This window comes from Phalacrocorax aristotelis, chromosome 17 (assembly GCF_949628215.1).
Source record: "Phalacrocorax aristotelis chromosome 17, bGulAri2.1, whole genome shotgun sequence".
In the NCBI taxonomy this organism is placed as follows: domain Eukaryota; kingdom Metazoa; phylum Chordata; class Aves; order Suliformes; family Phalacrocoracidae; genus Phalacrocorax; species Phalacrocorax aristotelis.
Genome location: NC_134292.1, coordinates 1,005,716 through 1,021,217, shown reverse-complemented (window position 1 = coordinate 1,021,217; position 15,502 = coordinate 1,005,716). Strand labels below are relative to the sequence as shown.

Here is a 15,502-nt window from a genome sequence, read left to right as displayed (position 1 = left end):
CCAGCTTGTGGTAAAAAAGCCACAGCCAACGGTCTCCTTACTGTTGTCCAGAAAATGGGATTTTTGGTGGAGGTTTGGAAAGGGAAGGTGTAGTCTCAGAACGACCTGCTGCAAAGACCCCCCAGCTGCTGGAGGAGCTGGGGTACCTCACAGGGGGGACTGTCAGCTAAGCTGGGAGCTCACCGGCACTGCAGAAGGAGGCGATCAACAGCACTTTCCCATGCTTGCTGTTACGCAGTGGTAATGCCAGTAACAGCTGTAGCTCAGTCAAGGTTGAGTAATGCTTTTATCCCACCCCTGCTCGGAGCCGCAGGTGCCCCTGCCCGCAGCACCAAGGTCGGTGTTCACTTGCAGTGTCGCAGGAGCTGGAGCCATCTCCTTGCAGCCAACTTGGGAATGCACTCACCAGCCTCCGCTGTGCGTTGGTGTGCGCTTGGAGCGCCTTCCGCTCCCGAGCGGTGGGAGGCAAGTGGGGAGGAATGAGGTTGGGGCTGTGGCATCGTCACTGCCTGGTACAGGCAGCATGGGGGAGAGGCAGGGATGCGGGGCTGAAAGGGGGGCAGGTGGAGATGGGGGCAGCTCCGTGAGCTCATTCTGATCTCCTTCAGCCTCTCATGGTGTCCTGTTTCAGGGGCAGATGATGAAGCTCCACCCTCACCCATGGCTGTCTGTGTCATGGCCTGAGCTGCAGCCTCTCCTCACCTGGAGCTACGAGCCCTCTCGGTGTTTCTGAGCGCCTCTGGAGGAAATTGTGTGCTTTGCAGAGTGTTATTCTCTGGGTTGTGATTTCAGGTATCCTCTCAGTTAAAGCAGCGGTGCTCTCTGAGAGCAGCAGGTGGGAGCTGGGACATAGAAATGTGGTCCAAACCACAGGAGTCCTTTCTGAGGCTGCGTCTGGGTCTGAAGGACCGTGGTGTCCCATGGAGCGAGCATGGTGCTCACCATCAGCTGAGCGCCTGAAGATGACTGTATTGTCTATCAGTGACCACAGGGCTGATCATCTCCTTGTCTTTGCAGTGTGTGGACGTGCATTTTTAGTTGTTTAATAACAACATTTTTATTTACCAACAGAATTTTCAAATTCCATTTACTCCTCAGTTTTTCTTGGAATGTTGCTGTGAAATGAGCAGGTCCAGGAGACCAAATCTTGTTTCTAGGTTTCTAGCATCAGCTTGTAGTGATTCAACCACAACACACAACAGGCTGCTGTCTGCAGGGACTGCAGCTCGGCGGCGTGTTCAAAGGAGAGAGCTTATGACCATCGCCAGATTAATTCCTCATCCTCGGGAGGAAGGTCATTTCCATTTGCATGCCATAGTCATTGTAGGCATATAATAATGTTTTAGTTGGTATTCCAGAGACTTCCTCCAGTAAAGAAACCTCCCCTAGGTTTGTCTTCTCCTTTGTCCCCAGCAGTCGAGGATGAGCGTGGCTCTGCCTCCCTGCGACGAAGCCGTCCTGGCTGTGACGGCGTGCGCTGAGCCGTGCTCCCCCGCACCGTCGGTGATGCGCCGTGCTGTGCTGAGCGCCGCCGGACCAGCCCGCTGCCACCCAGCTGCGCTTTCTTTCCCCCACTGATTCAGTTGTGATCAATCCCACGAGGCCGGTCGGGCTGTGGTACGCCCCGCGAGCGTTGCTGTGCTGGCCACTGGAGGCCAGGGGCTGGCCGTAGCTGGAAGCATCAAAGCAGGACGAGGTTTGCGTAAGACACCGCAAAGTGGAACTTGCCTTTTTACAGTGAGTTTATATTTTCTCAAAAAAGGACCATTTTGCCCCAGATTGGCCCATTTCCCATGCTTTGTTTTACCTGACCTTATAGTGCCATGGTTCTCCTGCTGCTGGAAACCCTGACTGTGTTTCCTCTTGCAAGGCACCACTGGGGATGGCAGAGTCCTTGCAAGGTTTAAGCTATTGCTATTAGCAGCTATTGGCATTTCTTTTTTTCTGCTTCATGTGAGAAGAGCCATTTTATCTCAAGGTGGGAAGAGTTTGGGACTGACCAGCTTCTGGGGAATGACACACTGAGAAATAATGTGATTAATCACTGGAACAATTCAGGTACCAGCATGGTGCAGCCTCTGACCCTTGGGGTCGTGAGCCTGGGGCTGAATATCATTTTGGTGTGTGATAGCAGAACGAGGACTTTTCCAAGGAAAATTGTTGTTAACCTTAAAATCTATGGGGAGGTTCAGTGTTTGGTAAATAAATTAATGAATGTCAAAAAGCAACATCCTGTTTCAAAGCACGAAAAAGACCTACATTCTGTTTTCTGACAGCAATGAGACATGGTTGTGGTTTTTTTATGTTATTTTCTGTGCTCAAGTGGAAGAGTGAGGAATCATCCCTTTCTGTGGAATTACTAAGGCTCTGCCTTTACAACTCCTCGTCTAAGTGCTTAAATGCCTTTTTATTGTTCCTCGGTGTAGGAGCAAATTGCTGTTTCTTGTGTTAGTGTCTAGTGACCCACAGCCATCTCTCCACATGAAAGATATTTTCTGTCTTTCTTATCTGGTCTGTGGTTTTTGTTTTTAAAACAGCCTAACACAACTTTATTTTATTTTACTTCTGTGTATGCATTTAAATAAAAACAAATTGTAATAAATAGCATTAACATAAATATTATGGTTAAGATTTAAACTAAACAAAATCAGGATGCTGTGTGTTCCATAGCAGCTAATGAAGCTCCTTTCTGCCTCACTTGATGGCAGGCTGTGAAGCAGGACACGGGGCACGTTACGCACACGGGACACGGACGCGACGGGGTGGGACTCTGCACTTGGCACATTTGGCATTCGCTCATTTGAGATCTCAATCATAATGCCTCACTAACTTAGTTGCTTGCATCTAAGTTCCTTGCATTTTTCTTTAAATTAAAAAAACTGTTCTTTTATTTCTTCTTCCCCTGAACCGGAGCTTGTGCGCAGGCTTGGTAAGCGCAGGGGAGTCAGCTCTTCACACGGCGTGCAGAGCTGTCACCGTCTGTAAATGGCATTTCCTTGTGCAAGTACAGGGGTCAGTGTCTCCCTCAGGACTCTCCACACCAAGCCCAAAGGTTTTGTAAGCAGATTTAGAACTTACATTTGCACCCAGGATGCATCTGGAAAATGTCTTGATTAGCTGATGATATCACATTTTCATGCTCAGCTATCTGGAAGCCAGCCCTGTGGGACTGCATGAAGTGCTTGCGTTTGGGTGGATGTTTGTCAGTGTCTGGGTACGGGAACCGCTGCTGAATTTACTCCTGGAAAACCTCGGGGAGTGCGTGGCAGAAGCCTCTCTTCTGCTGCCTCCCTCACAGAGACGGCAACTCTCTGTGAATATCTGTTATCTTCCATGACGAAAACCAGATGAATAATTGCTGCTACTTATACTATTGAACTTTCCTAAAGAAATTCTCCACTGGGTTAAGAACAAGCATGACAAATCTCATCCCAAAGGACTAGAGGCGGGGAGTGGTAACTTATAAGCCATGAAAAACAAGAGCTTTTAATGGAAAATGGCTTCACACCATAACACTTGGCACTTACCCTTCCACGCTTCAACCTGCGTGGTCAGCACAGCCAAGAGAAAACAGGGAGCGAGTTGATGCCTTCAGCAATTACAGTAATTACCCCTCCGCTGGTGCCAGCTGCAGCCTGCCGCGCTGTTTGTGTGACAGCACATTCGGCGAGCAGACCATTGTAAAACAACACCTTTTTGCCCTGGGCAGAGGAAAACCCGGCCCCGGGTGATCTACAGGCAGGAATTAACTTAGGTGTTTTTGGAGAGTGTTGGAAGCCAAGCCTGGCGAAGGGCAACACTTTGCTCGAGAGGCTTCAGACCACACCGAGGCTCAGCAAAGCTCTCGGCTACTCTTTGGTGGCTCTTCGAATTTTGGGGGGCTCCTGCCTGCTCTCAGATAGCTGCAGACACGAGGGGAGAGCTGCCAGGAGCACCGTGGGTGCTGATGGAGCTGTTGCCGTTCGTGGAGCATCCCGAGGTCTGCCCTGGGGATGGCTTCCCAGCATGGGCTGGGTGGGAGCTGGGTCTGCCTTGGGCATGGCACTGGAAGGAGATGAAAGCAAGCCATTCCCCCCCCTAGCCATTCTGCGTGCTGCCCTGGCCCGTGGCACTGCCCCCTCTGCCCTGAGGGCTGTGGGCAGACTGGGACCCTGTCCCCGTGCCACGAAGCGTGTCAGTCTCAAAGCCATCACAGGACTCCTTTCACACATCCTCGCTGATGGTGTTGGTAAGGTGGTATAATTTTCCCACAAAACCTCCAGCTTGCCCTGACCCCGCTGCGAGGTTGTTATTTCTGTGTGTTTGCCCACAGAGCTCAAAGGGCCACAGCTGCCTGGGGGGCAGAGAGGCTGCCAGCCCTGCATCAGGCAGAGGGAGGTGCCACCCATGTGAGGGTGGCAGGTCCCTCAGCCACCACGCCAGGGACAAAATGCAGGACCAGGGACAGGAGCAGTGCTGGAGACGGCGGGGTGGGGGGACGCCCTCCCCGTGCCGGCTGAGAAGGGTTAACGAGAGGGGCTGCTGGGCCAGGGATTATTTTGCTGGTTTGCTGCAGCTCTGAGAGCAGTACCTGTGACCTGCTCCCTGCGTGCCAAAAGTGGGGGCTAGAGGCAGTATTTAAACCTCGGAGGGATATATAAAAGAAGTGTTTTCTTCTTGAACTAATGCAAAAAACAAAGAGCTTGTTTCAGTGCTCGCCTCGTCTTTCAAACTGGATGGGATCCTGGATTTTCTAAAAGAAAACAAAGCATATTTCAAACACAGGCTTTCTTTTAGTCTTTTTTTCCCTTCCAGTTCATTTCTGTTTGCTGTCAGGGATTTCGGAGCCCTGGGGAAGGTCCATCCGCCAGTGATGATCTCCGCTCTTTGTGAAGCCCAGGCGCTGTGCAGGGGAGCTCTTCCCCCCTTGCGGCCACTCCTTCCCAACCAGGAGCGGGCTGAGCTGCCGCAACAGGGTCCTGGTACCACTTTCCCCTAGATGAGAGTGTCATCTGGGCCAGCATAGGGAAAACAGGCTTTAGGTTGCATGTACAAGCCTAATCTGCTGTCCCAAAATCCTGTCTGCCACGACAGCTCCAGATGCTCTGGGCAGACATGGTGCTGCGTTCAGTTAAAGACTCAGACAATTCTTGACAGTCATGGACACCTACCTTTGCATGCTTTTGACTACTTGGCTGGAAGACCCCACTGCTCTCCCAGAGGAAGCAAGGCAGTGAAATGATCCATCTTGTGGCCTGTGGGAACGCTGGTAGCAAAGCCCCAGTTTCTGGAGATAGACCTCCAGGACACACATGCTGAAAGAAGTGACGGGCTAGTGCCCTGTCGCAGTGGTAGCTTGACATTAACTGCTAGACAAGCGGCTTGACAACCGGCAGAAGCCAGAACCTTAGCAGTGCCCTCCTGTGCCTTATCAGAGGAAAATAAATCTTGACTGATTAGTTTTTTTAAATGAGAATTCTCAGCAAATAAATGAGCTGCCCGCACAGTGATAATCGGCTGTTCGGAAAGCGAGTCTGCAGAGTGTATACACGGCTGGAAGTCATCAAAATCATCTTATCCCGTGGACGCTCCTATGCTGAACTCATGTGTACAGTATCAGACAGAAAAAGGAATTTTTCAATGGATATTTTCTGATAATTTTTTTTAGCCAAGCAGCAGCGTAATTAGGGTCTGTCTCCATAGGGCCAGCGTATCTTTGCTAGCTGCGACTTGACCTCCTTCTCTCCATCCCTTTCTTTCTATTTTGACGCATCTTGCTCCAGTTTATATCTGTGTCCTGAGGTTTGACGGACCTCAAATATCCTATGAGGAGTTTGCCAGTGGTCCTACGGGACCATTGGTGAGGAGAACAAGCTTATGCCAGGGGGTGAGCACACTGCTTCTGCCCTCGTCCCTTCCCATGGCTGCTATGGTGTGCAAGAGAAACACAGCTGGGAAGGATGCAAGTCCTTACACTAAGCAAAGCTGCTGACAGTATTTCTTGCTGTGAAGCATTGTTGGTTTTATCCACCAACTATTGTTCTGCTCATTTTAACAAGTTCTCCTAAATAATCCTGACATTCAGTCACTAGTTATAAGCTGGACTAAGAACAACCTTTCAGAGGACAGTCATAAATACTTGATCTTAGTTCACCACACTGTTTGTCTCCCCCAGTCTTCACCTCTCTCCTTCCTTTCCTGCGATCTTCTCATCCATAAAGATCCCTTTGTACGGTTTCTGCTAAAAGTCAGTGATGGATAATTGGCCAATTTCCTGCACGCTGGCAGCTCTGTGGATTCATTGTGCTCGCGCTCATCCCCCTCACTGTGCGTCGAGATAGTCTCTACTGGTGCGCAGTGGCAGCTAGACCCAGCTGTGGCTGCAGGTCAGCTCTTGAAAAGTGCCATGCTGAAGCCAGAGCTTCGAACGCAGTGTGCTGGAGCTCCTGCCTTTCGCGTAACCTGTAGTGGGCAAGGAAACGTGTGCTCCGCTGAGGGATGCCGAGAGCGTAAGAGAAAAATCTCAAGGTGATTCGGATCAGATTGCTGGGTCCTGCGTTAGGTAACCATGGAAAAAATGCAAATTGAACTTGAAGCCCAATTCCCCAGTTGTTTGTGTGTGTGAAATCTCTTGGCATCTCACATCTCCTCTCTAAAAATGGTATTTTTAGATTTACGAGTGATTATTTTTGATGCTGGAGACGTTAAAACTCTTCTGACATGAACCCAAACTATTCTGCTATCTTAAAAAATGAAGTCTTAAATGAAAACTGAAATTTGTTGAACTATACTTCCATTACAATGTAGCAGAGCACTTTAACATGTGCATGGAAAGATGCCCAGGAGGAAGGGGAACAAACCTGAAAATGGATCAGAAGCTGGAGCTTTTCAGAGGCACTACACGGGTTACCCCTCCCTGGAGAAATCAGCTTTGCATGTGAAGCCATCGCCGTCCAGCTGCGAAACCCAGCTGAAATGTAAACTTTTCTTAAGTGCTCACGGGCGGCTTGCATCTGTATCTGCCTCTGATTAGCTGGAATCATGCAATGGCAGTCAGCTGTGTCGCCAGTTCTTCCCTCCTTACCTTGTCTTTGGCTTGAGACCATCTTCCTCTGTGTAGGTTCAGCAGCAGATGCGGCGAGAGCCTCGCTTTGTGGGTCTGCGGACAGCAGAATGACAGAAAGGCTGAATGATGTTTCTGGTTCCTGTGGACAGTCATCGCACAGGCAACAGCGAGACAGCTCACCTGGAGTCGGGGAGGATGAACTCGGGACTGGAGGTGGTCATGAGCCCAGGCTTTCTGTAATAGGATTTTCACAATGATTTGCTTCCCCTGTCAGGTTGTTTCAAATTCCTCACAAGCCATACTTTTCACAGTCTGGATTTTCTCTCATGAATTTCTCAAGGGGCTATCTGGAGGGGAAACTATTTCTCACCATAACAAACAACGAAAGCCTTCATCGTTAAAAAATAAAGCACTAACATGGCCCTACAATGGACCCCTTTGTCAAGTCACATCTGTTTAGATCACCAGAAATGATAAGCCTTCACTTTAGAAAGTAACTTTCTTTTATCAAAATAGGAAAGAGGACTGCAAAATGTTCAGGAAAAAATCTGTACGAAGGCTAAGACATGTGACAGTAGTACTCTGTTTTACATAGAAACATCAAATTGCCTGTACATGCAAATACTGGACTTACACTCTTGTAGCTGAAGGTACGGATGGCGCCGTAGCGCTGGTCGCTGGGGCGCTAGTGCAAAAGCAGTGTGAAAAAAAGATCAGGTCTGCTGGACAGAAAAGCTCTACTTTGAGAGCTAACGCAGATTACCTTGGGTTTAGCCCCGAAGTTTAAAATCTGTTTTCCCAGAAGTTGTCTGCCAGTAACTGCCAAATTGCAGAGCAAGAGGATTCACATGGGCAATATGTAGAATATTATGTGAGGTGTATTCGATCATTTGAGTTAAATAATCTGCAGACATTTGCCCCCAAGTAACAGAAGTGCCTGCCCACCCAGAGGAAGCTCAAAGTGCTGCTATACCTGCACTAGGCCAATACACAATTACCCAGAGGTCTCGCAGATAGGGTATGCTGATGCTGCGGCAGGAATAGCTGCCCAGAAACCTGCTGCCTAAGGCCCTGCTCTCGTGTTTTGCCAGCGATGCTTTTCTTTCCCTTCCCAATGTGAACCGCCTCTCTGCAGGTGAGAAGCTGGTAACCACCATCACAGCAACAGTGCATCCTTGGCACCGGCCCACATCAAGCCTCTTTTTTGGGAAGAGGCTGCCTTCCTCTGAAACAAGGGCAAGATTTTGCAAGGCAGCGAGCCTTAGGACGGTGGGTGCAAGTCAGCTCTCACTGGATCATGAAGATTTCCTGGGTACTTTTGAAAAGTGCAAAATATTTGGGCTGAATTCATAGGGTTTGAATTCCACTGGGTCTCTGAACCAGGGCTCTGGCACACGGAGGTTTGGGGGGGTGCAGATGAGCTCAGCGTGAGCCATGGTGCTTAGGAAAGTGAGCTAAGTGGGTCTGGGTTCTTAAGATAGAAGTTATTTGGTGAAAAATCCTGCCCCCTGCCTGAGGTCACGTCAGTCTTGCAGCTGGCCGTAGAGGGAGAAGGAACAAATCTGCTGGTTTCTGTTGAGCCTGTTGAGACACAGACTCTGCTCATCCTGTTTCACTGACGGCTCATAAACCATCTTTGCTGCATCGCCACGGAAAGTTTCAATAGCGGTGACTGAATCGTCCCCAGTCTTGCAACTGACACGAAGCTGGAAATAAACTCTAAACTGCACTCAGAACTGAAGACCCTGTGTTCATGTTAGACATTTTCCCTAGATAAAAGAAGGGGAAAATGAGGGAAATTTGTCTTGACAGAATGTTTTTTCCCTCTTAGAAAGTCCTTCAAAGCCTTTTTAGGGGCACTGTCAGCAGAGATGAATTACAGATCATTCCTGTGCATCCAATAAAGGGAATGGTTGTAGAAATTCCTCTAATGACTTATAATTGGTTTTGAAATTAAATGATTTGGAATGAGATAGATACATGGAAGTAATTATGGCAATAGTTTGCTTTAATAGTTATGATACTAGAATAAGCTGGGCCAGTTTAGGTCAATGCATGCAGAGAGTTTCCCAGTTAACTCCTGCGCTGCAGGTACTGTGCTCTGGCAGCTCTGGAGTGACAGGAGTCCGCTCCCCATCCTTAGGAGAAAAGGCTGAACAGTGTGAGCTGAGGCAAGGATGGAAGATGTCAATCCTCCGTACTTTTAATGTTAAGTGATACAAAGCAGAGCTGCTTCTTGCCTGTCCTTTCCCCAAGCAGTTGATTCTGTCAAGTGGTTTAATTCATTCATAAATGCTCTCTGGACTGCACAGTCATGCCAAATATGCAACTGTCTGGGTAAAGATGTACAAACAAGGTGTGCCTGATTCCTGCATATAGTTACTGTAACAAGTACAAACATGCACAGGAATCTAAATACACGCATGAACAGACATCCAGATTAGCAAAGAATTTCTGAATGCAGAGTCCTGATTTGAGCAACAAATCATGGCATCTGTACGTGTGAATTATGTGTGTCTTTGCACACGGATTTTGAAACTCTGTTTCTAAGGAATATAGGTATTTCTATGTATTAGACCACAAAGCTTATCTGAGTTTCCCCTTTTTAACCATAGTGATGAGATCACTGGAAAAAGAATTGCCCACTGTTCATCACCCTTCCTCATTTTGAATGCCCATGTATTAAACATCATGCAATGCTTTGTGCAGAGCTAGGAGATCTAGAGAAAACAAGGTCTAGGGAAAACAGAGACAGAGATGACAGAATAAGGGAACTCACAACCTGTGGAGCTGTCTCTTCCATGCCAACCACAAAGAGACCAGAAAAATACAGAATCCAGCTCCTGAGCTCCAGGAGCCTCCAGCCTCATGGGATGGAGGTGGTCAGTCTGGGAAGGGCACTTGTTCCGCTCCACATCACCTGGACCCGTGCCACTGTAAACAGCAGCAACAGGATAAAGCCTAGAGTGATGAAATGATGAAAGCACTGTGGAGAGCTAACAGTGTCTGTGGTGACCAGCCTCTGCCCGTTCAGTCCCCATGGGGCTCTGACCTCTTTTTCGGGTGGTTGCATTTCAGACTATATGGGTACGTGCATCTTTCCTCGTGCTCCTCCCTTATAGACAGAGGGAAACAAAAGGACACTGAACTCTGTGGGCTACCAGAACCTGAGCCCTCGCTGGTGGCCAGCCAGCTGCCTGGCTACAAACTCAGCTCTCGCAGGAGGCGTCGGTACTTACCGCTTTCAGATGCGGTTTAAAAATACCTGCAAACTCACGTTAAGGGTGAACAGTCTGAGGCTCTTGAGAGCCCGGTCCTTGCCACGCATCTCCCGTTCAGCTGTTTGAGTTCCTGGGTGGCTGCATTTAGCACCAGCGTTCTGTACGCCTCTTCTCTAGCAGGAGTTGCATTTTTAGTTATTACTGACTAACAGTGCTCTTCTGAAGAGGAAATGCTGTTGCCTTTTTTTTTAGTTTTTAAAGAATCTTATTTTTCAAAATCACTTTTAGAAATCTGCCTTGGAAAAGGGTGTTTAATTAGCAGTTAATGCTCACTGCCACCAGACAGCTAAAGCAATGGAAAAAATGAAAATTACATTTAGCTGCTTAAAGTATGCAAAAAAATATTCCAAAATTTAAAAAAAGACATGGAGTGCAAATAATTGCCTTTTGCAGGGTTACTTGCAACACAGATGAGTTCACTGAATTGGTTTACCGCATCAGTCAAGAAACAGCTGTGTCAGCAGAAACATGGGAGCGGTCTGTGCTGGGCTGGGTGGAAGAACACCCCGAGCTGACAGAAAAAGGAGACGAGACTGATACGGACCCGGGCCTTCAGAGAGCAGAGTATCCTCGGGGGCAAAGCCGATAGTTTGTTCCCTATTCCCTTTTTCCTCATCACTTTGCTCATGTAGAAGCAGCCTAGGGCCACTGGATGTGGCCCTACCGTAACACTGAGTAGCTAAACTGTGTGGCAGGTGTCTGGAACTGGTGAATGCATCTGCATTTATATTTTCTTGTTATATTTTTGCATGCATTTATGGATGCTCTTGCTAGCTTTTAAGTCCCCCTCCACTTTAAGTCCATGGTGAGTGCAAGTGCCAGTGCAAACTGCAGCCCCGTGACAGATGTGGGTGCTGCAGTTCCCCCTGCTTGCTGCAGCGACACCCAGTTCGCAGCGTCACGTTCATTGCTGTACGGGAAAACAGCTTTCCTGCACCTGCGGCCAGGGTGGCGTATGGCAGATGAGAGGAGGGTCGTATGCACATTGTGTTTTAGGGATTGTCTTTCTCCTTTTGCTCCTGAAGTGCCATACAGCTACCATAACTGCAGGGCAGGGTAAAATCGCTGTGGGGCTGATGCACATATATAGCATTAAAACAATGTTGAGGACCAGTGGCCACCTGCAAGTTACAGCTCCACAGGGCCTGTCGGGGTGGGGGGGACACCAACGAGAGTGCAACAGGCAGTCGCTGCTTGGCAAGCGGACGGGACTCTCTTCCCCTGCACTCCAACACAGCGTGAAGCGGGGTTTCTCAAGAGGGTGTCTTGTACCTCCTTGCTGTTCTGGCAGTGAGCGCAGGGGCTGAGCCCCCCAGCTGGTTTGTGCAGGTAGTTGTGAAGTTTGTTCTATTTTCTGGAGGTTTCCCATCTTTTCCTTAGAGGTGACTGTTCACCGCAGCATGTACCTGGCCTGACGCCGGCGCAGCACTTTGGTACAAGCTGTGCTTGTCTCCTGTCTTATCGCAGAGCTGTCAGCTCCGTGTGGAGGGGAGACGAAGTTGGGTGCTGGCAGGAGCAAGAGCCGTGCAAGGAGGCTGCAAGGGGCACGGCTGCTCAGCACCACAGCGTCCTGCTTTGCCCCGGGCTGTGCATGATGCTCTGGCAGGCTCCCTCCAGGCAGGACATCAGTGAACATCAGCCATGCAAGAAAATGTTTTATACAGGTTAGAAGCCTGTGCCTTCCCAAGGCGAAGAAGCTGTGAGCCTCAGCCAGACACAGAGCGTGCTGAGCCGTAACAGTGAGGCGTTTTGGATGTTCTCTGAACAGACACGCTCTGCACCACCAGGACAGCCAATGCTGAAAAGAAAAATCAGTTTTATTCTTATTATCCCCATCAGAACTCATGAAAAAAAATAATCTTGTCCTCAGAACCGGTAGGCAAATGTCTGCCTGTTTATGTCTCATGTTGGAGACTGGGTAATTTGGGGCATTAGGGCAGTCATCAGACTGTAAACAGAATAAACCTGGATAGCATTGCAAAGGGCAGCCCTGTTAAACGTTGTTCTTAGTGTCAATGTAATTTGTGTGTGGTTTTGTGTCATTTATAAAGTCAGCAGAGCGATTGGGTACTCTGGATGAGATAATTGGAACATTCCTTACTAACCGGGAAGTCTTCAAGGTTTAAGTCTAAGCTTAAATTCACTTATAATTCCAGCCAAGTGCTTAGGCCTGGGTTTAAAGTCTGTGTGTAATCAGGGCTGTTTCTCTAGCACAGGAGCAGGATTAACATTTTAGTGCCCTGGCCAGGTGTGCGGGCTGGGTCCTGCCCACGCTGGTCGGGCTGGGACTCTGCAGACCCTCCTGGCAGCGCTGCACATGGGAGCTGCCACAGCTATGAAGTAATGGTTTGGTTCTCAGGCTATTTTTGAAGCTAGAAATGCGAGTGTAACCAATGCTTCAGCATTTTCCCACACCTTTCATGTGACACAGGACTGTGCCCAGTCATAGGACTCTGTCCCTAGGACTTAAAAATTGTCACAGTTTCGCTTCCCTCATGGGTTTTTTTTTTCCTTCCTTTCTGGAGGCAGCAGAGTTGGTTCCCTTTGCTGCCCCGATAGCGGCCGGGGGAACTGCCTGGTATGGCTCCTTTCCAAAAATCACTGGTTTTGGGAGATTCTCGCCCATTTTGAACTGTTTCTGCAGGCAGGTAGAGCCCTTTTCATTCTCTCTAGATGTGTTTCACACCAGCTGTTCCATATCTTGAAACACAGAACGAAGTCTTGGGGCAAAAATGGAGCCTAACGGGTTGTTTTATGTGTAACTTCCATCTTAATGCAATTAAGATCAACACTTAAAAACAATAAAATATACAGCCGTTCACATCTTTATAGTGAAATGGTTAAAGAAAACTAAACCCCAGCTGTTGCATGCAGCCCTTGCCCACCTGCAGCTTTTGGATGGATTGCTAGCTGGGCCTCTCGCAGGCTTCCCCTGTTGCTGCATGAAGGGCAGAACTGCCCGGCACAGGTACACGGAGAAATTGGCTGTACAGAAAATGCTTCAGTTATACATGTAAGCTCCAAAGTACCCAGGGAAGTGCTGGTTCTCTGGTCTACTTCAATTACGGTCAGTCTAGGGATTGCTGTGACACTAGTCATTAAAAATGCTCAAACAGCTATGTGAGTTTTAAGTCGATGGTATTCCTTTAATTCTAACGTACTATTAGAATGTTAATTAAAAAAGCATACCAAAATGAAATACTCCTTCAAGAACCAAGAACCTGTCATTTGTGTGAAAACCCTGGATTATAAACTGCTTCTTCTACTTTTGCTGCCAAATATGCAAAGTAAATTGCACAATTTTGGGGATGCAGTTGAGCCGCTTTGTGTTTTTCTTTCTCTATCTGAGAAGAAACATTCTCTTCCATCTGACAGGGAGTCATTTGTTTTTCTTGCTGCATAACATGTATGGGCTCTCATCAACATTAATACAATATCTTTTCCACCATTTCTGATCTCACTTTATGATGATGTTATGATTTTTCTAAGAAAAAGAATGTTTGTTTGCTTGCTATAATTATCTAGTTATTTTTCTAAACAAAAGAAAGTGAAGTGAAGTTTAGCGAGAAAAGCAGCGATCGCGGCTGTGAGCCCTACTGAGTTTTATTCCCATCCCTGCTCAGGCGTGAGAATGTTCTCAGCCAGTGGGACTGTTCACATCCAAACTTTTCTCCTCCTTAGTTGTCAAATACCCAAGCTTCATCCATAGATTGCACAATCAATTATTTCTTTATGACAGATGTTGGGATGCTTTCTTATTTTCTTAGTGTTTTTTTTTTAATTGCAAGATTATCAAAAGCTGGATAATGTTTCACCAGTATTGCAGTATAGCCCAGGAGAAAGAGACGGGGAGGCTTTTAGAAACCTACCTCAATAAATCCTTAAAATGATGTGCCTGCAACTCAGTTGTTGAAAATGGGTTTCTGAGTATAATCTCCTCAATGGGAGAGGCAAACTGGAGCTAACAGGTGTGTACTGGGCTCAGCCGCGGGGATAGGAGAGAGCAGGTTGGCACAGAAGATGAGTATTTCTCATAGTAGGGAGCGTCTACACTATCATAAAAAGCTTTAAAAACATTTTTAGAGTATTTTTTGATAGTTTATGTGTTACTTATACAAAATAGAATAGTTAGGGTGTTCACCCATGGTCCCTTTATAGGCAAAATGTGCTAGTACCTCAGTGGTCACCGTAAAGGTTTCAGCCTTGTTTCACAGGTAGGACATCCAGTTTCCCATATATGTCACCTCTCCAGAGTTTGGTAATTTTTCCATTGTCTATCACTCTACTGTCCTTGTCTAAACTGTCACTTTGGACTTTTGTTTTGTTTTATACTCCCAAAGTCACTCCGGGTATTTTGAGACTGTGCAATAGCAAGCAAGGCGAAGGGCCCACGCTGACTGTGGCAGGCGCCGTTCCAGCCACGGCTCCGGGCACAGCTGCCAGCCAGGACCAAGCGCAGCTCTTCCAGCTCGTGGTATTCCCAGCAGGATATCCCCCCCCAGCAATGTACCCGAGCCCACGTAAGGGTGTAAAACATTTGCCTGTGTTACCGATTATGATGACCTCAGTGTATTTGTCCTCAAATGGCTTTAACAAGAAAAAGACAAAAATTATTTGGAATCTTTCAACACCTGAGGTTGGAAAGGACCTCTGAGGGTCCCTCGAACTGATATGGGATTGATATTAATTTGATCCTAACATAGAAAAGGGCCGTGAGTGCTTCATGAAATATTTCTCTCTTGGGGCCCATCTCAGGTCATTCTGAAATCAGCACAGAGGCTCCCTTTGGCGTTGAGTGGCAACTCAAGGGTCCTTGTGGTGACATTCATGTCCCCAAACTTTGGACTCCTAACAATTAGGCAGCTGGAGTAAGCTCCTGGAAGAGACACAGGTGTCTCCAGGGCTGCTTCTACCTGTCCCGTGGCACATGAGGATGGAGTGACCGCCTGCAGGTCCCTCTCTCTCCTCGCCAGCTTTTGGGAGAGCCTCTGTGACCCACTCAATGCTTTGAGATGTTCAGGTAAGAGGTAGGTAAGAAGGACCTTTACCTTGGTGAGAAGGTCCAGGAGCCTGACCCTGCGCTGAAATCAGTTCATATGTTCTTATTAATTTCAAGAAAAGTGTTTGTTAAGAGGGATTTTAGTCTGCAATAAAACAAACGACTTGTGAGTCCACC

The 15,502-nt window shown here is 47.8% G+C and overlaps 1 protein-coding gene across 25 annotated transcripts in view; it reads left to right on the top strand.

Annotated features, from left to right (window-relative positions):
- Nucleotides 1-15,502, top strand: part of EXD3 (exonuclease 3'-5' domain containing 3) — a 301,170-nt gene that overhangs the window by 190,700 nt on the left and 94,968 nt on the right. For 2 of the 25 annotated variants that reach the window (XM_075112181.1, XM_075112180.1), the window contains exon 22: nucleotides 7,100-8,956. The exons of 20 other annotated variants lie outside the window; for them this stretch is intronic. In XM_075112181.1, coding sequence (XP_074968282.1) covers nucleotides 7,100-7,156 — 57 coding nt within the window. In that variant the 3' untranslated portion in view covers nucleotides 7,157-8,956. Of the gene's footprint in view, nucleotides 1-631; nucleotides 821-1,413; nucleotides 2,615-7,099; nucleotides 8,957-15,502 lie in introns of those variants that run through there. 3 more of the 25 variants (XM_075112175.1, XM_075112176.1, XM_075112179.1) reach the window with 3 other exon arrangements.